Source organism: Poromitra crassiceps, assembly GCF_964638095.1.
Source record: "Poromitra crassiceps genome assembly, chromosome: 19".
Lineage (NCBI taxonomy): Eukaryota > Metazoa > Chordata > Actinopteri > Beryciformes > Melamphaidae > Poromitra > Poromitra crassiceps.
This window is the reverse complement of record NC_139646.1, coordinates 27,408,662-27,432,036: the sequence shown is the minus strand read 5'-3', so window position 1 is coordinate 27,432,036 and position 23,375 is coordinate 27,408,662. Positions and strand designations below refer to the sequence as shown.

The window sequence follows — 23,375 nt, the reverse complement described above, 5'->3', positions numbered from 1 at the left end:
CATCTGACCTGTGGGAGCCCTACATGTATCTAAATCACATATACAGTACATCTGAAATATTGATCCCCCATGATCACTGCCAGAGACTGAAAGGAAAGTCCAGAATCCGTAATCGGGGTTTTAGCAGCCATGGGAGAGGAATGACTTGGAGAGGAATGACTTGGAGAGGAATGACTTGGAGAGGAATGACTTGGAGAGGAATGACTTGGAGAGGAATGACAGACTTGGCACGTGGGATGCTGAGGCCGGCCGGGCGGTGGGTTCCCAGGCTGGAGGAAGCCTCTGACTATCTGGGATCAGCGCTGGAGGGAACAGATGCAGGCAGGCAGGAAACAGGAGCCTGCTCCCATCTCGGGCTACCATCGCAGCGGGAGGACATTCCTCATGGGAGAGCGAGGGAAGGAGGATGTGAAGGAGAGAGAGCGAGGGAAGGAGGATGTGAAGGAGAGAGAGTTGTTTGCTGTGTGACAGCCGCTAAGCCACAACGAGGGAGAGAGGGGGGAGTGGTGGATAGAAACCAATTTGGGCTTGTGGTCATCATTTAGTGTCCAAGCTCCTGGATTCATTTAGCGGTTTGAGAGAGGGAAAGGTCAAGGGTCAAACATAGAGGTGGCTCATGTGTGCTGCTGGTCATTTGAACACAAGTAGTGTGTGTCAGGGTCATGACCTCACTTTCCCCTCAAAGACCCCCCTCCGCCCCCCACCCACACACACACAACGGATCTGACCCGAGCACTGAACACAAGTGATTTTTTTTATCATGAACACAAGATATTTTTCTTAACACGTTTTTTTCTCTCTCCCATTTTCTCCCCAATTGTACTTGGCCAATTCCTCCTGCTGTCCCGGTCTTGACTCCACCCCCTCTTCTGATCAGGGGAGAGTTGTAGACTAGCACCATGCTTCCTCTGATACATGTAGTCACCAGCTGCTTCTTTTCACCTGACAGTGAGGAGTTTCACCGACAGGGTATAGCGCGTGGGAGGATCCCGCTATTGCCCCACTACCCCCAAACAGGGGGACCAGAGGAGGCACCAGTGCAGCGATCAGAACACATACCCTTAATCCGGCTTCCCACCCGCAGACACGGCCAATTGTGCCTGTATGGACGCCCCGACCAAGCCGTTGGTATAACAGGTAACAGAGGCTCAAAGAGGCCATGTGATGTCCGCAAAACGGAAAAAATGGATGGAATCATGGAATTTGAAACATGGAATATTGTGAAATTAATAGGCGTAATTATCAAAAATAAAGGGTAGACTTAATTATTGTAGTAACCTAAATGATTTCAGTTGTAAAATAGGCCTAGAGGGGGCGGGGTCAGACTTGCGTGGGATCCTTTTGTCACCTGACAACTTGGTTTTCACCTTCAAATCAATCCAAGCTCTAAATTACAATTCAAATGGAAAAAGCAGCATCTGGGTAGTGTAGGGGTAGATTCCCTGCCTACCAACACGAGGGTCGCAGGTTCGCACCCTCGTGTTTCCTCTGGCTTGGTCAGGCGTCCATACAGGCACGATTGGCTGGTGTCTGTAGGTGGGAACCCGGATCGCGGGGGGGGGGAAATTGGCCAAGAACAATTGGGGAGAAAATGGGGGAAAATGTCAGAAACATAAGGGTGAAAAAGAAGGAAAAAGTGGAATTTGGAAAAAATAAAACAGATTTAGTAATCTACAGCTACACCCGGGCACCCTGAACACAAGCTCGCCGTTGTTGAAATGGGGGATGAGGTCAATTGAGTTTGAATAGGTCCAATTATTTTCACTGGACAAGACAATAAAAGACAACACTTTGGAAAACTGGTGTCAAAAACATTACTTTATTATCTAGGATGAAATGTCCTATCAAGTACAAAAGAGAATCTCTTCGGAGTCGCCGCAGTCTGTTAAAAACATAGAGTACTTTCATCCCCGGGTTACGTTTCTTCAACATTACAACATGAGAATTTTTCCATCTATATTATGAATAAATAATATAAGAAACGCAATGCCGATATAGAAGGTAGGCGGAACTGGTTGGTTTCTTAAAAAGACTCTTTACAAGAGTTAGCGGTGTCACTCCGGTGTCACTCCTGACCCCATGAAGAGTTAGCGGTGTCACTCCTTTTGAAAACCGGTTTGCACACAATATGCAGCACTTTCAATATAAAGGGCAATCTCACCTAAATGTGGAGTTCAAATAGACAGTTAAAATATACAGGGGGGGCGGGGCTTAGCTGCTGGTTCAAAGAGAAAAATAAGTTTCTACTGCTCTACAAATCTCTCATCTCTTCATATATGGACAGCCAGAATATACAATAGAGGTTACAAATAGTGGACAAAGCACACAACACCATCAGACTAGAATGTGTGTGGAGGGGTGGGGGGCAAAAAGGTGACAGGGCACCACACAATCTCTCGACCCGGCTCACCCTGAAAAATACAGATAACCGGGAGACTGAACCTGAAACGTTTTCCTTCTAATTTTGTTATAATTAAATTCTCAGCAGATCTACTTAGACGGACCCACACAAAACTATAAATGCTTCTTATAATCGCTTCCTTCCTCGAGAAGAAAACAAGCAATGGTACGATAATCACGCGGATTAGAAAATGCTCCCAAATATGCAAAAAATGCAGCTATAAAATTTTTCATACAAACCCCGTGGTATAAAGATTTCCCCCCTTCACGATCCCCCTCGTGCAGAAATTTAGTGCCGACGCACGAACCTCAGACCGCAACATAACTGAGTGGGCGGGGGGAGAACACCATTATCCAATTACCAAACAATGCTTTGAGGGCCATTTTTGTTTTAGTCGAGAGATAAATGCGAGCCAATCTGTCAGCTTTGATGGAGGATGTCAGCAGACTTGGCTGTTAGATATTGTGTGTGTGTGTGTGTGGGGGGGGGGGGGGGTTGACATGTAGATCGGAGAAAGACTTGGAGATGTGATGGGACAGTGTGTATGTAAGGGGGGGGGGTTCCACTTGCCCCTGACCTCCAAGCTGGTTCACATTCTTTACTTGTGTTTTCAGATGAGCATCTACTGTGAAAAGACCAGCACAACTCGAGCGAGAAGCAGTCGCCATCGACGTCAGCTGTACTGTACTGAAGTCAATGGGGACTGGTTCGGGGTCCACCCGCTATGCCGACAGCCTGCAATGCCGACGTTAGGTTTAGGCGTGCGGGGTGGGAGAGGTTAGGTTTAGGGTCTGGGGGAGGTTAGGTTTAGGCGTGGGGGGTGGGAGAGGTTAGGGTTAGGGTCTGGGGGAGGTTAGGTTTAGGCATGGGGGGTGGAAGATGTTAGGTTTAGGTGTGGGGGCTGGGAGAGGTTAGGTTTAGGGTCTGGGGGAGGTTAGGTTTAGGCATGGGGGGTGGGAGAGGTTAGGGTTAGGGTCTGGGGGAGGTTAGGTTTAGGCATGGGGGGTGGGAGAGGTTAGGGTTAGGGTCTGGGGGAGGTTAGGTTTAGGCATGGGGGGTGGGAGAGGTTAGGTTTAGGGTCTGGGGGAGGTTAGGTTTAGGCATGGGGGGTGGGAGAGGTTAGGTTTAGGCGTGGGGGCTGGGAGAGGTTAGCTCCAGCCGGTCCCCCGACACGCTGCACACCACCTCGCTCAGCTGGTTCTGCTTGTGGGCTATCGGCATTGCGGTCTGTCGGCACATAGACGTGGCACCACTGGTTCTCTCTCTCTCGTTGTGCTGGCAACTTCACCTGTGTTTCAACTGGAAAGATGCTGAGTAGAGAAGAGGTTGAGACAGAATTGTCATTTTTTGGTGAACTGTTCCTTTAACACTGACTGCCATTCAGTTTGGAGACCTACCACCAGGGGGATTGGTAGCCCTGGTTCATGCTTTGCACAAGAACGCTGTTGGAAAACAGCCCTTCACATCGCAACAAGACAATAGTCAACATGTTGTCCGCCCACCAGTGATGTAGTTCCACCCTTGGGTCAGTCTCATTCATTGGCATTGCCGCCCCCTATAGGGGCAAATCAACCTTACAGCTTAACTAACGAATGGCCGGACAGAGACCGATCCATAGTACCCCCTTTGGTGGGGAACTTCTAAATATAGCTGAATCGCTTGGTTTGACCAGGCCAAACCATTTTTAGAATGTAAGCATTTTATGAGACGCTTTGTTTCAAATTTCGCAATGACCTAATTTGGAACATTTGCAAGAAGCATGAACCAGGCTAACTGCTGTGTGTGAAGCATGAACCAGGCTAACTGCTGTGTGTGAAGCATGAACCAGGCTAACTGCTGTGTGATGGAAACCTGAAGCATGAACCAGGCTAACTGCTGTGTGTGATGGAAACCTGAAGCATGAACCAGGCTAACTGCTGTGTGTGAAGCATGAACCAGGCTAACTGCTGTGTCATGGAAACCTGAAGCATGAACCAGGCTAACTGCTGCATGTGATGGAAACCTGAAGCTTGAACCAGGCTAACTGCTGTGTGTGATGGAAACCTGAAACATGAACCAGGCTAACTGCTGCGTGTCATGGAAACCTGAAGCATGAACCAGGCTAACTGCTGTGTGTGATGGAAACCTGAAGCATGAACCAGGCTAACTGCTGTGTGTGATGGAAACCTGAAGCTTGAACCAGGCTAACTGCTGTGTGTGATGGAAACCTGAAGCTTGAACCAGGCTAACTGCTGTGTGTCATGGAAACCTGAAGCATGAACCAGGCTAACTGCTGCGTGTGATGGAAACCTGAAGCTTGAACCAGGCTAACTGCTGTGTGTGATGGGGAAAAAACCCTGCATTGTGGGAACTTAGTGATGTGTGAAAGCATGAAATGAATGTTCCACACAGAAGTAGTGACCAGCTACAGAATGAAGACAACTCTTCAAGAGTCTACTGCCGCCTTCTAACTGCCATGGAACACCCGAGCAGCCAGCTCATCCACTCCACCAACGGCCGCCATCTTGCCCTCCCGTCTGATGGAAGGGTTGCGTGGGCTGGGAGTCCGTGGCTGCCTGGCTCCCCCCCCCCCCCGATCCGCAGGTGGAACGTCCCGCTGACATTATGAATAAAAAGGGGGCTCTTCCATTCAGTTGTCCCGTTAGCGCTGCAGCGGGGGGCGGGCACTTGTCCGGGGCGGCGCTCTCTCTCCTCCGCTCCAGAGAGGGCGCTGTTTGTGTGTTCGGGTTGGGACGCAGCCCGACTCGGACCAGCGGGCATAATGATTCAGAGGAAACCACACGGGACCGCTTTCTGACACTTGTTTTTTTTTAGAAGGGACCTAAGAAGCTGCTGATTGTAGTTTGTTGTTATGAGACCTACAGAGAGGAGGAAGAAACAGTGGCATAACTTGGTTGTTGTTTCTTTTCTTTTTTTTATTATTAAAAGCTTGACAGTATGACAAAAATATGCACTAGGGAGGGGAGGAATACAAAAAACAAAACAAACGAAAGAAAAGGAAAACATGGATGCCAGCGGGGTCAGACATTTTGAACATAGTTGCAGCCATGTTGGTGAGATGTTAGCTAAGTGTTGTGTGAAGTCAGCCCAACAGTGTATATACATGAGTATATATTACACGAGTAATATATACAAATAGACATTCAAATAAAACAGGGGACTGTCAAGCTTGCCACATTTACAACAGGTAAGCTAAACTAGACTTTCTCTGACCTATCTTTACAAGTACTACCATTATTTCCTTTAGAACATAAAAATAGTCCTTCACAAAAGGATATCATATGCACATAAAATAACATTGTACATGGGTACAGCCGATTTAAAAAAGAAAAGAAACGAATGAATCTTGCAAGATTTTTTAAAATTCTCGGCTAAAAAAAAACGAGGTAAAAATGTTCCATTTCAGCATGTTATGATGAATACATTAAACTTGTTCTGTCAAATGAAAAGATAAGTTACCTGCGGAATTAAGTCACAATCAAAAATCAATAGCTTGTTTTTTCTTTCTTTCCGATATTGAATCTCAACGACGAGGATAACAAAACTTGATATTCTTCCTTACATCTGACTCGAACATAAACAAAATATCAGTCATTTGTTTGCAAGAACTGTAAGAAAATACAACTTTCCCTTGAATGCTTTGTGTTACCAACATGGCCGCCATTATTAGACAGTAGAAATGTTTTGTTTTTTTATCTTTTCTTTGAAGTTCTTTTCCTTCTAAAATACAAAAGGATCACACCTACAGTGTGGCTTCATATATGCACTTTCTTACAAAGTTTTTTTTATGCTGTTTTAAGGAAATAAAAACAGCTAAAGTCCAGGATAAGCTCCGATAAACAAATTGTTTTTTGTTTGTTTGTTTTTAAGAGTGACCCCGGCACCCAGGAGTTTTGACATCACAATCTGCAAGAGAGAGAGAGAGAGAGAGAGAGAGAGAGAGAGAGAGACAGAGAGAGAGAGAGAGAGAGAGAGAGAGAGAGAGAGAGAGAGAGAGCGAGAGAGAGAGAGAGAGAGAGAGAGAGAGAGAGAGAGAATGGATGGTATAAATACTGTACATGCGGGTGAAGCACATCACCTTATTAGGCACATCAAGCTGGATGCAAGCTACAAGATTTACTGAACGAAGTGGCACCGATGCTGCTATCTCAATTAAAATCCAGGTCTTCAGTAAATGAACAAATAAGATGCAAGTAAATCACAGACAAATCTATATATAAATATCTAAATGAAATGACCGCTTTGACGATTTTCAACCAGCTTTGTATCGTTACAAAATCTGTAGTATAGGGTTGGCACGATGGACGATGGCATCGACCATCGTGATGGGCCGACCCCCCATCGACCTCTGAGCCTTCTACATCGGATCATCGTAATTAATTATCTGTTCGAATTAAAATTGTGCCGTTTCAATAATAAAAGAGGCCAAGTCCACTTACCGTGACGCACGGGGGAAGCGCCGGCGGCATTAAACAAGCGCACCCAGTTCAGACTCAGAGAAGCCTCCCCTCCCCCTCCTCCGCTCCACTGCTACTCTGAACTGGGTGCGCTTGTTTAATGTCGCCGGGGCGTCCCCCACGCATGAGAAGTCGGTTGTGTTGTTGTGAAAACTTTTTAAGACAAAGAAGAAACTTCACGTTCTTTCCTGTTTTCAACCCAAAGTGAGTACAAGTCTTCAACTGTGAATTTAACTCGCCTGTTTCCAAAGTGAAAGTTGGAGTAGATACAGCAGCTGCGTTTCTCTAGCCATTTCTCCTAAACTCTCTCTCATTACATTAGGTTCAAAAGCCCACGTGAATCTAACGTTATATCAGCCAGTAATTCAGTCAGTTTTGTGCCAGCTCTGTAACGTTAACGTTATTCGTTTTGCGCCGTTCAAATTGCTGGTAGTGACAGCCACTGCCCACTTCAGTCGCCTGGCTCTGTGCTGTAGCACAGAGCAGAGGCTAGCAAAGTCTGCTGGTCTCATAGAGCTCAGCTGTCCTGTTGTTAACGTGAACGCATTGCAGTGGCTAGCCAAATGGCATTACAGCAAAGCAGCGACTTAATAAATAATTAATTGTTCCCCCCACCCCCACCCGTCAATGACGATGCCATCGTCATTGACGGGTATGAGGAGGAGGAGGGAGCTCTGCAGCCCTGCGCTTGAGAGGAAAAATCAGAGGTGCACTACTGTAACTTTTGACAAGAATCACGAAAAAGGGAGAAAGGAAAATGAAAAAGGGATTTCATAACGGTCTATATGGTAAGTTGGACAAGAGCATAACGTGGAGAAATCTCACATTGTGATTACATGAGCGTGTTGAGAGCGTCCTATTGTCCTATTGTGCTGTGCTGCGGTAACCAGGCTCGCGTCACTAGGCTCTTTTAACGATAGTTACAGACGCCACATACACACACATGGGAGAAAAATAAGTCAATTTCTAGTTTGCCACTGAATGACCAAATTGATATAACTTTCAACCATTTTGAGCAACGCTGTTTCCATACAGGCCACCAGCGTTGGCTAGTTGTTGATATTTATAAAGATATTGTAGCTCTCAAATAACTTATTTTTCGGGGCGGTGAGCAAACTGTAATGGCGTCGATTTCCGGGAAAAAATTCCTGAGCTGAGCACAGCCAAAGAGTATAGTGAGACAAGAGGAGACGTCATTTCTTGGTTTTTCCCAAAGGTTTTTTCAAATCAAGCAGCATGCCGTTTTGTTACATATGTAAGGGATAATGGATAGTGAGCCGGTGATTACTGGCGAAATAATGACCGACAGGTGATATTGAGCCCGACGCGCAGCGGAGGGCTTAATCATTCACCTGAAGGTCATTATTTCCAGTAATCACCAGCTCACTATCCATTATCCCGCTTAGAACACGGCCTACAACTAAATCATTCAATAATCTGACAAAAATAATTATTCAAATAGATTTTTTAATAGCGTTTTCAACGACAAAGCGGTTTCATTCATAATTGGCACACAAGACACCACAGCTGCAACTGGTTGGCCTAATTAGTAGTGTCTTGCTGACAAAATGCTCTTATCAACTGATTAATCCAGGTGTGGCAGAGCAGCGGTCGGTTGTCGAGAAATAATGACCGGTGAATCTTGTTGATTGACCAATCAGAATCGAGTATTCAAGAGAGCCGTGTTCTAACTGGGGGGTAAGTCCCCCTTTAAGGACCGCCCCCCTAAGACCAAAACAAAATGCGTATATGAAATGACCAACCACGGACCTCCTTATTTGCATGATGTAACACTTGGTCCACGCAAGATGGAGGGAAGCTGAACACTGATTTTGTTTCATACAAAGCTGGTTGAAAATGGGCAAAGTGTCCCTTTATGCCTGGTGCAGGTTCAGTGGAGCTCAGAGTGCTCCAAATCTTGTAGTGTGCATCCACCCTAAGAACACACACACACACACACACACACACACACACACACACACACACACACACACACACACACACACACACACACACACACCCTAAGAACACACACACACATCCACCCTAAGAACACACACAGACAAACATCCACCCTAAGAACACACACACACATCCACCCTAAGCAGACGAATTGGGCAGAGAAGGTGATGCAATGAGAGGCGTGGCTTCACGCATCAGACCACACTCGGGTCTGAGCGGCTCCTTGACGAGAGCAGGAAGTGACATCACCGTCGTCCTCTTACCTGCTGGCTTTGAAACCTTTGAGTTTCTGGACAAAGAAGTTCTCCAGGACCTCGGCACACTGGTAGAAGGGCGAGTCGCTGGGGTTGTAGTAGCGGCAGTTGTCGAAGATTTTGGTCATGTCCGCTACAAACTCTGTCAGCTTGACGTACTCGCGCTTCTGCAACCTCTCCTCCATGGTGGAAAGGTCTAAGAAGTGGATCATAAACAACAAAGTGAAACAATTGATTGAATGTATTTGATAGCTGAAAACAGCTACAGTACATCTCCAACTGTCTGCTCTTGCCAAAGGCGAATATCACATACATAATGAAACAGGAAGTAAGAGATAAATCTCTGGCCCTCCTCAGCGACTTTGCTCCAGAAATCTGCATAGTTTCTTCAAAGTAATTGCAGCTTATGTGGCATGTGCTTGATAGACATTCAGATCTGCTTCCTGGGAACGCAGTTCATCACTTTATATGTGACAGCAAAAATCCAAAGCCTCTGCCAGCGTTAACCCCAATCTGGTGGGCCTTCCAGATCAGTTACTGAGCGCTGACCCATTCTGTCATTCCTGAGGAGAACGTCATTATCTCCAGTGTCGTTCCTGAGGAGAACGTCATGATCTCCAGTGTTGTTCCGGAGAACAAAATCCACACAGAAATTAACGGAGCCTTTGAGAGCCCACTGAAAACCAGTCCTTCTAAGTCCTGGTCTGCCTTGAAGAGGTGCTTTCATTGGTACTAACCTAGTTACATCAAGTTAGAAACAGAAAAAAACGGTGAGATTGAGTTAGCGAGGAAGCTAGCTGGCAACAGCCAGAGCCTTCATATAATCTCCTGCTGCCTGCCGGTGGTTGGGTCCGCGCTGTGCTGTGCCCCCGCCCGGGCCTCTGTTTTAAACAAACATATCCGACTGTTAACCTCCCCCACCCTCACCCCACCTTCACCCCACCCTCACCCCCAACCCCACCCCGCCGGCCAGGGGGCTTACAAGCCTCACGCCCATATCAAAGACCTCCTTCTTCTCTGTCATCAGATTTCATCTCAACAGCCTCCAAAGCTACAGCAGCCAGACGCCCTTTTGAGTTTTTCAAACCAACAAGGTCTTCTTCTTGTGGTAGAGGAGAGAGGGGGGGGAGAGAGAGAGAGGGAGAGAGAGAGAGAGAGGGGGGGGGAGAGTGAGAGAGAGGGGGGGGAGAGAGAGAGAGAGAGGGGGGGGGGGGAGAGTGAGAGAGAGGGGGGGGAGAGAGGAGAGAGAGAGAGGGGGGGGAGGGGAGAGAGAGAGAGGGGGGGGGGGAGAGAGAGAGAGGGAGGGGAGAGAGAGAGGGGGGGGGGGGGGGGAGGAGAGAGAGAGAGAGGGGGGGAGGAGAGAGAGGGGGGGGGGAGGAGTTTCCAGGCTCTGAGTGTGGGGCTGGTCCGTTTCCACGGTGAGCCCGGCAGAGTGGGACCAGCTCATTAACGGGTTTGTTTGTGTGGAAGTTGAAAAAGGCCCTGTTGTTGACCCAAGTCTGCATTTACATGGCCGGTTTGATCTGAGTTGGAGGGCTTCCTCCTCCCTGCCTCCTGGTGGCAACGTCTTAAGGTCCGCAGGGTCAGGGATGGAGGGTGTGTGTGTGTGTGTGTGTGTGTGTGTGTGTGTGTGTGTATTAGCATCACAGATCGGGGCGTTACTTGCAATGATGATTACACTTATGAAAAGGAAAACAGCACTACTGAGGCCCTTTTACCTCTGGAAATGTCAAAATCAAATGGAATATTTATGTTTTATTCCCTTGCAGATAAAAGACAGACATAGACTGTGTACAGACTGGGCATGGACTCCCAGCCAGGTGTGTGCACATGTGTGTTGCATCCAAACTAAGTCCACCCCTCCACTCACCCATTGGTTCCTTGATGACCCGGTAGTAGTCCGGGGCGTCGTTCGTATCCACCGGCTCCAGGAACGGCCACGCCATTTTATGTGACTGAAGGGAGGAAGGAGGTAAAAACACAAAGAGAAGACAGATGAGAAGCTGAAACCAATGAAGAAAAGCAAACAGCTGCGTGGAGGTGACAATGATGCAGGTGAGTCAACACAGACGTTCCCTGTCTCTCTCTTAGGAGCGGAGAGGAGAGGTAGAAGAGAGAGGAGGAGAGGAGAGGTAGAAGAGAGAGGAGGAGAGGAGAGGTAGAAGAGAGAGGAGAGGAGAGGTAGAAGAGAGAGGAGGAGAGGAGAGGTAGAAGAGAGAGGAGGAGAGGAGAGGTAGAAGAGAGAGGAGGAGAGGAGAGGTAGAAGGGAGACGAGGACAGAGGAGAGGTAGAAGGGAGACGAGGACAGAGGAGAAAGGCGTGTGGCCGGCCAGGCAGCTGTGGGGATCTGAACCCATCAGATAAGAACGGCACAGAGGACTCTTTTGTTTGCTGCACTTACTCTGCAGAGGTTGTGTGTCTACGTCTTCCACATACCTGTACCTCCCTCCATACCTGTACCTCCCTCCATAACATACCTGTACCTCCCTCCATACCTGTACCTCCCTCCATAACATACCTGTACCTCCCTCCATACCTGTACCTCCCTCCATAACATACCTGTACCTCCCTCCATACCTGTACCTCCCTCCATAACATACCTGTACCTCCCTCCATAACATACCTGTACCTCCCTCCATAACATACCTGTACCTCCCTCCATAACATACCTGTACCTCCCTCCATAACATACCTGTACCTCCCTCCATAACATACCTGTACCTCCCTCCATAACATACCTGTACCTCCCTCCATAACATACCTGTACCTCCCTCCATAACATACCTGTACCTCCCTCCATAACATACCTGCACCTCCCTCCATAACATACCTGCACCTCCCTCCATAACATACCTGCACCTCCCTCCATAACATACCTGTACCTCCCTCCATAACATACCTGTACCTCCCTCCATAACATACCTGTACCTCCCTCCATAACATACCTGTACCTCCCTCCATAACATACCTGTACCTCCCTCCATAACACACCTGTACCTCCCTCCATAACATACCTGTACCTCCCTCCATAACATACCTGTACCTCCCTCCATAACATACCTGTACCTCCCTCCATAACATACCTGTACCTCCCTCCATAACATACCTGTACCTCCCTCCATAACATACCTGTACCTCCCTCCATAACATACCTGTACCTCCCTCCATAACATACCTGTACCTCCCTCCATAACATACCTGTACCTCCCTCCATAACATACCTGTACCTCCCTCCATAACATACCTGTACCTCCCTCCATAACATACCTGTACCTCCCTCCATAACATACCTGTACCTCCCTCCATAACATACCTGCACCTCCCTCCATAACATACCTGCACCTCCCTCCATAACATACCTGCACCTCCCTCCATAACATACCTGCACCTCCCTCCATAACATACCTGCACCTCCCTCCATAACATACCTGTACCTCCCTCCATAACATACCTGTACCTCCCTCCATAACATACCTGTACCTCCCTCCATAACATACCTGCACCTCCATCATAACATACCTGCACCTCCCTCCATAACATACCTGTACCTCCCTCCATAACATACCTGTACCCCCCTCCATAACATACCTGTACCTCCCTCCATAACATACCTGTACCTCCCTCCATAACATACCTGTACCTCCCTCCATAACATACCTGTACCTCATTCCAAAATTCAAGATCACAAAGTACATTTCTTTGCATTCATTTGATTCCCAATCACGACACACTGGTAATAATGATTAATATCTAATTAAAAATGCTTTGCAATGCAAAATATAGCATTTTAAACATGCGATACAAAGATGCGATTAATCGCGATTAATTATAATTAATCGCACGATTAATCGCGATTAAGAAAATTAATTGTTTGACAGCCATAATTTATTAATTTTCTTTTTTTTTGTAAGCACAAGCATTTTACGTGACTGGTAGCACCACTTTGTAGCATTGTAATGTTGAATGTATGTATATATGTATTTTTTCTTCTTTTTTTATGTTCTTGTTTTTCATGTTCTGAAAACGTAAAATAAAATATTGAAAGAAAATAAAAAAAGAGAGGCTTGAATGTGTGAACACTTCTCAACTGTGCTGTGTTACACGTTAAGTAAAACACTGTGCTGTGTTACACGTTAAGTAAACTTCTCAACTGTGCTGTTACACGTTAAGTAAAGAAATATCAAAACAACTGCCATTTCTATTCCTGCACAAAATATATGAATTCAAGCATGACCCATGTCTATTTAAATTTTTTCTTAAAGATCTAGATTTTTTTCCTCAAATTCAGACACTTTCAAGGATTTCAAGGACATGTGGGAACATTGTGCAAATGATGTGTGTGTAGTAAGTGCAGCATCTCCCATCTACCTGTAGGGAGCGCAGGATCCTCCTTAGGCCCTCGCGGTCCTTGTCGGTGAGTGGCGTGAGGACCGTCATGGCGTCCTCGGTGGACTGGCACTGCGGGCACACGTACTCGTCGATGTGGTTGGCCTCGCTCTGCAGGATGCCCACACAGCGCCCATGGTACCAGTTCTGACAGCGGTCGCAGCCGATGTAGAACCTGTGCGGGGGGAGGAGAAGGGGGGCGGGGGGAGGGGGAGGGGGCCGGGTGGGGTAGAGTTAGCAGGTCAGAGGTCTGTTATTTTTCCTAAATTCTTCCGGCCTGTTGACAGTGTTGTTGCTATGTGACGCTGGGCTGCCACTCCTACGCGTTACGCCAAACTCAATACAATTTTTTTTCAGTTTTACTGTTACTCGTCACTAAGTGCGCCCGACTGCCATAACATGACTTTAGACCTCTTATGAATCACTGGGGTCTTTTGTAATATTTTGATTAGGGTCTGAGATTAAGCTCAGACCACCTCTGTGTCATTTATATACTCGTTTGTTTACCCATGATAGACTGTATAACCACCTATATATACAACCAATCAGAACTCTGCTTCCGGTTGCGTGATGTCAGGGTGTCTTCCAAGAATAGCAGGCTGCTGTTTCACATCTAATCGGATCAGTCCACAGTCAATAAGTCTGATCCATTTGAGGCATGTTCAGACCAGAGGAACTTTTTCATAGTTCTAAGAACAGTTGGAGGATCTCCCCCCTTTTGATTGTGTCCACACAGCAGGATTGCAATGAACCAAACCAGCTTCACAACTCTTGATTCAACTTTGACTTCAAATAGAAAAAAAGAGACAGTAGGATAAAAACACAGCACGATATAAATAAAATAGATCTGTGAAATATGCATGTGACCTGTTTTGAACCCGCCCCTCAAAGAATCGGAATTGAGACTCGTTAAGACCTGAAATGGATAAGTGTAATCGGAAAATCAAATTGATATCCAACCTTAATCCTAGTACCATTTTCCACTGTAACGACCCAATTTCCCCAACAGGGATCATAATTAGGGCTGGGTATCGAGTTTCGATACTTACTTGGCACCGAAATGAAAACATCGATACTAAGGGGTATCGAAGCCTCCCTTGTCAATCGATACCAATTTTCGATACCAAAACAAAACAGTGTCATTGAGCCTATAAGCATGCGACATGCTTGCACACCACGCTCTAATACGGCTGGTGATTGGCTGTCATGTAGAAGCATGCAGGGAAAGTTACGCCCACTTTAGCCGGTGTGTGTTTGTTGAGGCAGGCAGCGTGCGGTGCGGAGACAAGTGGAGCTGGGACTGGTTTCGACAGACAAGAGAAATAATCGAGAGGTGGGTCCGCTTACGCAAGTTGTTGTTGATTAGCGGTTATCAGATCCCTCAGTCTGACAGTCTGGCTGTGAGTTGTATCTAGCATTAGATCGTTTAATTAATTGGCGCGGTAAAGTTATGCGCAAGCGGGCATTGTGTATTTTTAGCAACTCGTTAACAAACGCTGATGTCATGATAGTTTGTTGAATGTAAATGCGATTCACTTTGTGCCATTAAGGCTATATTGATAGGCTAGTCAATGCTCAACTATTGTCTTCCATGCATGAAGTGGAGCTGTCTCATCAGTTTTGACAAGAATGACGTTCTGTTGCAGCAGTGAGCATTAAACACTGATCTGCAACGCACGCGTTAGATGTTCAATTAATTAGTGTTAACGTTATGCGCAAGCGGGCAGTTATCGCCCATTATGTATTTTTAGCAACTTGTTAACAAACGCTGATGTCATGATAGTTTGTTGAATATAAATGGGATTCACTTTGTTCCATTATTGATAGGCTAGTCAATGCTCAACTATTGTCTTCCATGCATGCAGTGGAGCCATCTCATTAGTTTGGACAAGAATAGCGTTCTGTTGCATCAGTGAATATTAAACACTCATTTGCAACTCTCCGTTTTGCACTGAAAACTATTGCACTGATTTAGTACTCCAATATTTTTTTGTAGGGACAGCAATAAGTTTAGACAACTTAAAGTTATGTTAAATACAGTAGTTTTTTTTCTGCTGTAAAACTTGAAAAAAACTAAAGATTTGTATCATAATTGTCAATGTGTAATGCAGTTTTATTTTTGTTAAAATGGATTTTTCTAAAAATTGGTATCGAAAAAAGTATCGTTCAGGAACCGGTATCGAAATCAAAGTATCGAAACGGTATCGATATTGAAAAATTTTGAACGATACCCAGCCCTAATCATAATCATCTTAAATTTGAAGCAACAACACAGAAGACGGAGGATATTGATCAGATTACACACACACACACACACACACACACACACACACACACACACACACACACACACACACACAGCTTACTGGGACTCGTCGTAGGGGGTCTGACAGATGCAAAACAGCTCCTCTTTGGGTATCATCTGCTGGCCCCGTTTACACTCCACACAGATGTAGTCGTCCATCTTCTTGGCCTCCTTCTCTGTGATGCCCACACAGTCACCGTGGTACCAGTTAGTGCACAAGTCACAGCCTATGTAGAATCTGCAGAGAGAGACAGGGCTTAGTTAGGGGTGTCACTGCAGAGAGAGACAGGGCTTAGTTAGGGGTGTCACTGCAGAGAGAGACAGGGCTTAGTTAGGGGTGTCGCTGCAGAGAGAGCCAGGGCTTAGTTAGGGGTGTCACTGCAGAGAGAGACAGGGCTTAGTTAGGGGTGTCGCTGCAGAGAGAGACAGGGCTTAGTTAGGGGTGTCACTGCAGAGAGAGACAGGGCTTAGTTAGGGGTGTCGCTGCAGAGAGAGACAGGGCTTAGTTAGGGGTGTCACTGCAGAGAGAGACAGGGCTTAGTTAGGGGTGTCGCTGCAGAGAGAGACAGGGCTTAGTTAGGGGTGTCACTGCAGAGAGAGACAGGGCTTAGTTAGGGGTGTCACTGCAGAGAGAGACAGGGCTTAGTTAGGGGTGTCGCTGCAGAGAGAGACAGGGCTTAGTTAGGGGTGTCACTGCAGAGAGAGACAGGGCTTAGTTAGGGGTGTCGCTGCAGAGAGAGACAGGGCTTAGTTAGGGGTGTCACTGCAGAGAGAGACAGGGCTTAGTTAGGGGTGTCGCTGCAGAGAGAGACAGGGCTTAGTTAGGGGTGTCGCTGCAGAGAGAGACAGGGCTTAGTTAGGGGTGTCACTGCAGAGAGAGACAGGGCTTAGTTAGGGGTGTCGCTGCAGAGAGAGACAGGGCTTAGTTAGGGGTGTCACTGCAGAGAGAGACAGGGCTTAGTTAGGGGTGTCACTGCAGAGAGAGACAGGGCTTAGTTAAGGGTGTCGCTGCAGAGAGAGACAGGGCTTAGTTAAGGGTGTCACTGCAGAGAGAGACAGGGCTTAGTTAGGGGTGTCGCTGCTGGAATGGGCAAAGCAAGCTTGTTCACCACTTGCAGGGCAATTTTCTCTGAATGTTGCTTTTAGGAGTACGAACATTCAAATAAGCAGATCTTCGTTAACAAGTTTCAGACTTCAATTTGTGACACATCATTTCAAAGCTTACAATCTGCACTTTCATAATTTGTAAAAAAAATAAAAATACCTTGGCCTAGTTGGTACCCAAAAGACTATAAAAATTATATATAAAAAGAAAATCATCATTATCATTATCATCATCATCATAAAATTCACTAAGTGGGCTCTGTCTGTCTTTCTCCGATTTTGGTCCCACATTGTGAGACTTGTGATGATTTTGGTCAGTAATGATGTCACAATGTCTATGACATCATCAGTGATGTTACTCGAGCACTCTATGTCATCAATGATGGTCACTTGAGCAATTGTGATATCATCAGTGAGTGATGTCAGGTCAGGTGGGGCCACACAATGGCCGAGCTGCAGGGCGGGCGAGGCCACGCATCGGGCGGGCTTAGGAGTTGAGCGCGCTTAGTGCACCTTGACTTATATTTGATGTCCTATGGATTTCACACAAGTGTACTTGTACAACCGGAGTGACAATAAACATCTTGAATCTTGAATCCTCATACTTGGTCTCGTCGTAAGGTGTCTTGCAGAGGCAGTAGAGCTTGGTGTCCTTGGAGACCTTGGTGGTGGTGGTGGTGGTGGTGGTGGTGGAGATCATCTTCTTCTTCTTGGCCTTTGTGGTGGTGGTGGTCTCTCGCTCCTCGTCCTGTCGTTTCCTCTTGCTGGCGGTGGAGCTGAGGTGCGAGGGGTGCTGCTGTGTGTGCTGCGCTGCCAGGCTGTGCTGCTGCAGGCTGTGGGCAGCTGCCTGCGCCGCCTGGGCTGCCCGCTGAGCCACCGCCGCTGCCCGCTCCTTCTCCCTCCGCAACCGCAGAAGGTCCCGCTTCAGCTCCTCCTGCACAACACACAGGTAACGACAGGTAGGAGTTAACTGTCCTGCACAACACACAGGTAACGACAGGTAGGAGTTACCTGTCTGCTAATGTGACAGAGAATAGACAGGTAGGAGTTCACTGTCTGCTAATGTGACAGAGAATAGAGTGTCAAAGTCACACCTTCTGGGTTTGGCAAACAACCTAAGGCAGGGATTTCATCCCCAATCATTTTCCATAGACATTTCGTGAATTCCTGATAAAAAAGTTTGACTTGGTCAAACAAAGCGATTCAGCAATATTCAGAATCAGAAGAGACCATTATGCTCTGACAAAAAAAAAAGAAGAGTTCTATTGTCTCTCCTGATTCTGGATCGCTTGGTCTGACTAAGTAAAATTGTTCTGATTATTTACAAAACAAATCTATGGAAAAATGAATGGGAATAAAATCCCTTAGGTCCCATGCTGAACCTGGAAGAGGAAGTGACTTTGGCACTCTGACTTAATTCCACTGTGGCCCTGATGCAAAATTCCATGGATTTTTAACAATACCTAAATTGGAGCTAAGCTAAGTACTGTAGCTACAACTATGTTCCTTCAGCCTAGAAAGCTTTCAAAAGGTTAACATATACAGAGTATACAAGATCTGGGCCAATCAATAACAAATACGTCACTTTGTGGTTGTTTATTGTCTCGCAAAGAGCTGCATCATCGATGAACCCAGTTTCACCAAAGCCTGCCTCAGTGGTGAAGGAGATCTCATGTGGACACATGTGAAAATAAACAAACTAGCTGCAGCTCCTTGTTGAGGGGGGCCCTCCCTCCCTCCCTCCCTGCCTCCATACCTGGGCCTCTAGCTGCAGCTCCTTGTTGAGGGGGGCCCTCCCTCCCTCCCTCCCTCCCTCCCTGCCTCCATACCTGGGCCTCTAGCTGGAGCTCCTTGTTGAGGGGGGCCCTCCCTCCCTCCCTGCCTCCATACCTGGGCCTCTAGCTGCAGCTCCTTGTCGAGCAGGGCCCTCTTCTTGAGGATCTCCGTCTTGAGGCTCTCCTTGTGGCGGTAGAGGAGCGAGGAGAGCTTGGAGGCGTTGGCCGTCCTCCTCTTCTGTTCCACCACCTCCTCCTTCTTCCTCCTCTTGGCGGCCTGCCTCTCGTCCTTGTCTATCCTGTCCAGGATGAACTTCATCACCTGGTTGCATACGATCATCCTGTAGAGATGGGATGATATGGGGCGGGGGGGGGGGGCAGATTAATGATAGTTCTCCACAATGACCTTTTTCACCCGCTTGTATAAAATAAGGAGATGTCCCAGACAAGAGCTGAATACAAAGTCAATTCATACCTCTTAATACTTTTCTTTTTACATACATCAAAAGTACAACTAATAAACCTTTTTTTTGTTACCCAGGAAAGCAGCAGGGGGTGCTCGGTTTTTAAACTTTTTTTTAAACTTTTTTTTAAACAAGCCGTTCAGTTTATCAAACAAGCAAATAGCCTTACGGATGCAGGTTGGAGGTGTTTCAACAAATGAAGCAGCAAATCTTGTATCTTGTAAAAAAAAAAGAGGCTTCAATCGACGCCGTGATGGGCGATATCGGTATCGGTAGATACGGATTCCAGCGATCAGTGATCAGCCCCAAAACTCCTGATCGGAGCAGCCCTAACGTGAACATTTTGCATCCCAGATTTAAGATGTAACCAAAATGTCCTGGGTTGGAATTGGCAACCTTAGCTTTGGTTGCCTGCCATCCCCTGCTCTCTTGACAATCTTTCTGCTCTCTCATCACTGTAAACTAAAAGGCTGAAATTCAAAAAAAGAAAAGAAAAAGTAAATTGTCCATATAAATAAATATCCTTTGAAATAGTTGTTTGACTTGTTCTCAATTATTCCATCTTATGGAAGCAAAAGCATTGACATGAATTCCAATGTTGATGGAAATTGATTTATCCCCCAACGACCTCCACTAGGATTGCTCGGAAATTCTAATGGGCAGCTTGGTTCCAACTTTCTCAGAAACAAAACCACCACTGTGAAGACCTTCTGAACCTTCTGGCTTTAGCCATCAGGAACACAGCCTTCTAACACCCCCCAAGCCTAAAAATGGCTACTTCCTAAAAGCGATGCAAGGGACGTGTCAGTCATCATCCCAGTGAAATCCAATCAAAAGGACATGTACTGTGAGTAGGGTTGCAAAATTCCAGGAATAGTCAAAGTTGGAAACTTTCCATGGGAATTCACAGGAATATATGGGAAATAACTGGAAATAATGTATACTCATTGGTGTAGTGCCGGGTAGACGCGGGTAGGCGGCGTATACCCACTTATTTTTCAGATGGCTTTGAGTCTACCCAATTCTAGCGGCAGATTCCACCAGGAAGAACTGCGTTACGGCCGTGAAAACCTGTTACTGTATGTCAAGAGAGAAACAGTCACACATTGGGGTCGACCAAATAAATTAGAGTAAATTAAATTAAGTAAATTCCAGTCTATGCACTTCTCCAGGGACCACTACACCACTATTTATACCGTTTAACTTGTCATATACAGCCACAAAAATAAACATCAAATACATTTATTTTATTTTATAAAGTCTTTTTTCGCACAATAATAATAATGGATGTCAGCTTATGACAAAACAAAATGTTTATATTTATGTCTGTATATGACAAGCAAATACAGTTAGTATAAACTACCTCAACATTCCTATATATTCCCCCTTAATCCCAATGGAAAGTTTGACATTTTGAATATTGGTATGATGCAAAGAGTCAAAATTTCAAATAAATAAATAAATCCAGAGCTAAAATTCCCATGGAAAACTTCTGGAAATTTACCGGGAAAATTCCAGCAGTCATGTGACTGGGCCATGTGTGAGACAGATGTTAGAGGGGTATTAGCTGCTGTTTATTTGTGTGGGACTCGCTGCTCCTCAGTAGTAGAGGAGAGCAGAGGAGCAGTGGGAAGCCACACTGGGCTTTGTAAACATGGAGAAGCTGCTCCTCAGTAGTAGAGGAGAGCAGAGGAGCAGTGGGAAGCCACACTGGGCTCTGTAAACATGGAGAAGGGAGGGAGGAAGGGTCATCTGTAGGGCTCTGTGAGTGTCTCATAGGGCCCTAAGAGACACTATCTACACCTGACCTTGCATGTTATGAGACTATTTTCATCAGAATATTTAAGTAAATATCATTTAGCAAGGGCACCAACATTTATTCCAAGCATCAGTACAATACAGTAAACCAAGATAATGCATAGCGATATAGTAGCGTAGCGGTAGATTCCCTGCCTACCAACACGAGGGTTGCAGATTGGCACCCCCGTGTTAGCTCCGGCTTGGTCCATGCAGGCACGGTTGGCTGGTGTCTGCGGGTGGGAAGTCAGATTGGGGGGGAACAGTATGTGTACTGGGCGCTGCACTAGCGCCTCCTCTGGTCGCTCGGGGGCGCCTGGTCGGGGTGGAAGGGAACTGGTGGGAATAGCGTGATCCTCCCACGTGTGCTACGTCCTGCCGGTGAAGCTCCCCACGCTGTCAGGTGAAAAGAAGCGGCTGGCAACTGCGCATGTGTCGGAGGAAGCACGGTGCTAGTCTACGGCTCTCCCCAGATCGGCAGAGGGTGGAGGAGTGACCGGGGCAGCAGGGGGAAAAATTGGCCAAGTACAATTGGGGAGAAAAATGAGGGAAAAAAGCATAGCGATACAGTATATCTATCAGCAGTCTGTTCACTTGTGTTCGCTATCATTCTCACCTAACATAGAAAAGTTTCTGTTTAGGTTCAGAGCTGTTGAGGTCAAAGATGGGCCAGGGTTCCTAAAGTGCGTAGTGCAAATAGACAGTGAGGGCAGAGGAGAGTTGCGTAAGTAGACACACACACACACACACACACACACACACACACACTCTGATGCTAGAGTTCCCTGTTATTTTGAATAGAATAGATTTTTGAGAGCAAAGCTGAGGAGAGACATGCCGGCATGGAAAGAGTCTGAAAAACAAGTGGAGAGACAGAGACTGAGCCGGTGAGTAGTAGTGATGTCACATGCAGTGTGGGTTTGGTATTTCAGGTCAGTGTGAACAGTCACCGTGTTGACAGACCGTCTGCGGACACAGACACATGGTTGTCAGGGTCGACTAGAGGTCATGGTCCTCCTTACTGTGCTCCTTCCTCTACAATCTACCTACTGCGTATAGAGATGGCAGGAGGGAGAAAATAGTTCCCCCCCCCCCCAATATTTTATTTTTCATTTTCTTTTAGAACAACACAAAAAAATGAACAAGCTCAGACACAGGAAAAGAAAAGAAAGAAAAGGCGTACATATATTATCAACATTCAAATATTACAATGTGGTGCTATCAGCTGCGTAAGGTGCTTATGTGCTTGTAAGAGATCTTGTGCATGGGATCCCACACAAGGGGGTCCATGAGAAACCAGTCGGGCGAGTCACTTGTCACTTTTAACCTCATCAAAGTACTGTAGGCCAGAAACGGGTCCAAGATATTATGAGAATCTTTCAAGTGAATTGGTCCTCAGGAACCTGAGTCTCTCCATCGGTATAACATTTCCGTCAACCACAGCTGAAAAGAAGGTGGAGAGGGGGACTTCCATTCCTCCTGTGTCAGAGACTGTTGCACAGCCGTAGTGAGGAACAGAGAGGATTCTGAGCAGCCGAAGATGGCGAGTTCCGCCTCCAGCTGAAGGGTTATTTTGTAGGCCGTAGAGCAGTGGTCCCCAACCACCGGGCCGCGGACCGGTACCGGGCCGCAATGCATTTGGTACCGGGCCGCGAGCCCGGTCCAAATTTATTTTATTTTTTTAATAAACGTAGGCTATAATATTATAGGCTGTGTGTGGTAGTTGAAACATAGTTTCAAGTTGACGTTTATCAAATCACTGTGCATAATTGTGAAAGTGTCTTTGACAGATGAAAAGGCTGTTATTTACCCTTTGTCGCCACCTGGTGAGTAAATATATATGTAACCAAAACCATTAAAATTGACAACCGGTCCGCAACTTTTTTTTTCCATGTATCCACCGGTCCTTGGCACAAAAAAGGTTGGGAACCCCTGCTGTAGACTACCAATCGAATATTTTGGCCCAGAACCCAGATGGAAGGAGACAATTTTTGCCTGGTAAAATTAGCTGAACAATCGTTATATCAGGAGATCAGTATTGGGAACTACGGTAGGTGTAACTTCAGGAAATCCCTACTGTAAACTACTGGTCAATCAAAAATAAATCACTATTGGGAAAACGAGCAGACCCTCAGGGGATAACTACTGGGAACTAGTGGGCTCAGCTCTCCGTAAGAAATGGCGTCTGCAGATGACTGTGGGTTTGTCTTGGTGTGGCTGATCATTGGGTAAGGTCATAGTGAGAAGAAGGTCAGGGTTCTCATGTGGTGATGGAACAAAAAGAGCACGGAGGAGGAGGAGGAAGAGGAAGAAGAAGAAGAAGAAGAAGAAGAAGAAGAAGAGTGTGGGCACCTCCTGTCCTAAATGGATCGTCTGTGCTCTTAAATGTTTCCACTTTAGGGACTCGTGCTGCTTGGAAAAGGCGCTGCTGCAGAGCTTTGGATGTGGTCAGAGAGGAGCTGCTGACGTA

At 46.4% G+C, this 23,375-nt stretch overlaps 1 protein-coding gene across 1 annotated transcript in view; it reads right to left on the bottom strand.

Annotated features, from left to right (window-relative positions):
- Positions 1-1,866: 1,866 nt before the first annotated feature.
- LOC310794007 (nucleosome-remodeling factor subunit BPTF-like) overlaps positions 1,867-23,375 on the bottom strand; it is a gene marked incomplete at its 5' end in the record, with an annotated part of 88,093 nt that continues 66,584 nt past the window's right edge. The window contains 7 exons of the mRNA XM_083655876.1: positions 1,867-5,259; positions 9,084-9,270; positions 10,945-11,029; positions 13,443-13,635; positions 15,827-16,003; positions 17,475-17,803; positions 18,760-18,985. Coding sequence (XP_083512002.1) covers positions 5,223-5,259; positions 9,084-9,270; positions 10,945-11,029; positions 13,443-13,635; positions 15,827-16,003; positions 17,475-17,803; positions 18,760-18,985 — 1,234 coding nt within the window. The 3' untranslated portion in view covers positions 1,867-5,222. The remainder of the gene's footprint in view (positions 5,260-9,083; positions 9,271-10,944; positions 11,030-13,442; positions 13,636-15,826; positions 16,004-17,474; positions 17,804-18,759; positions 18,986-23,375) is intronic.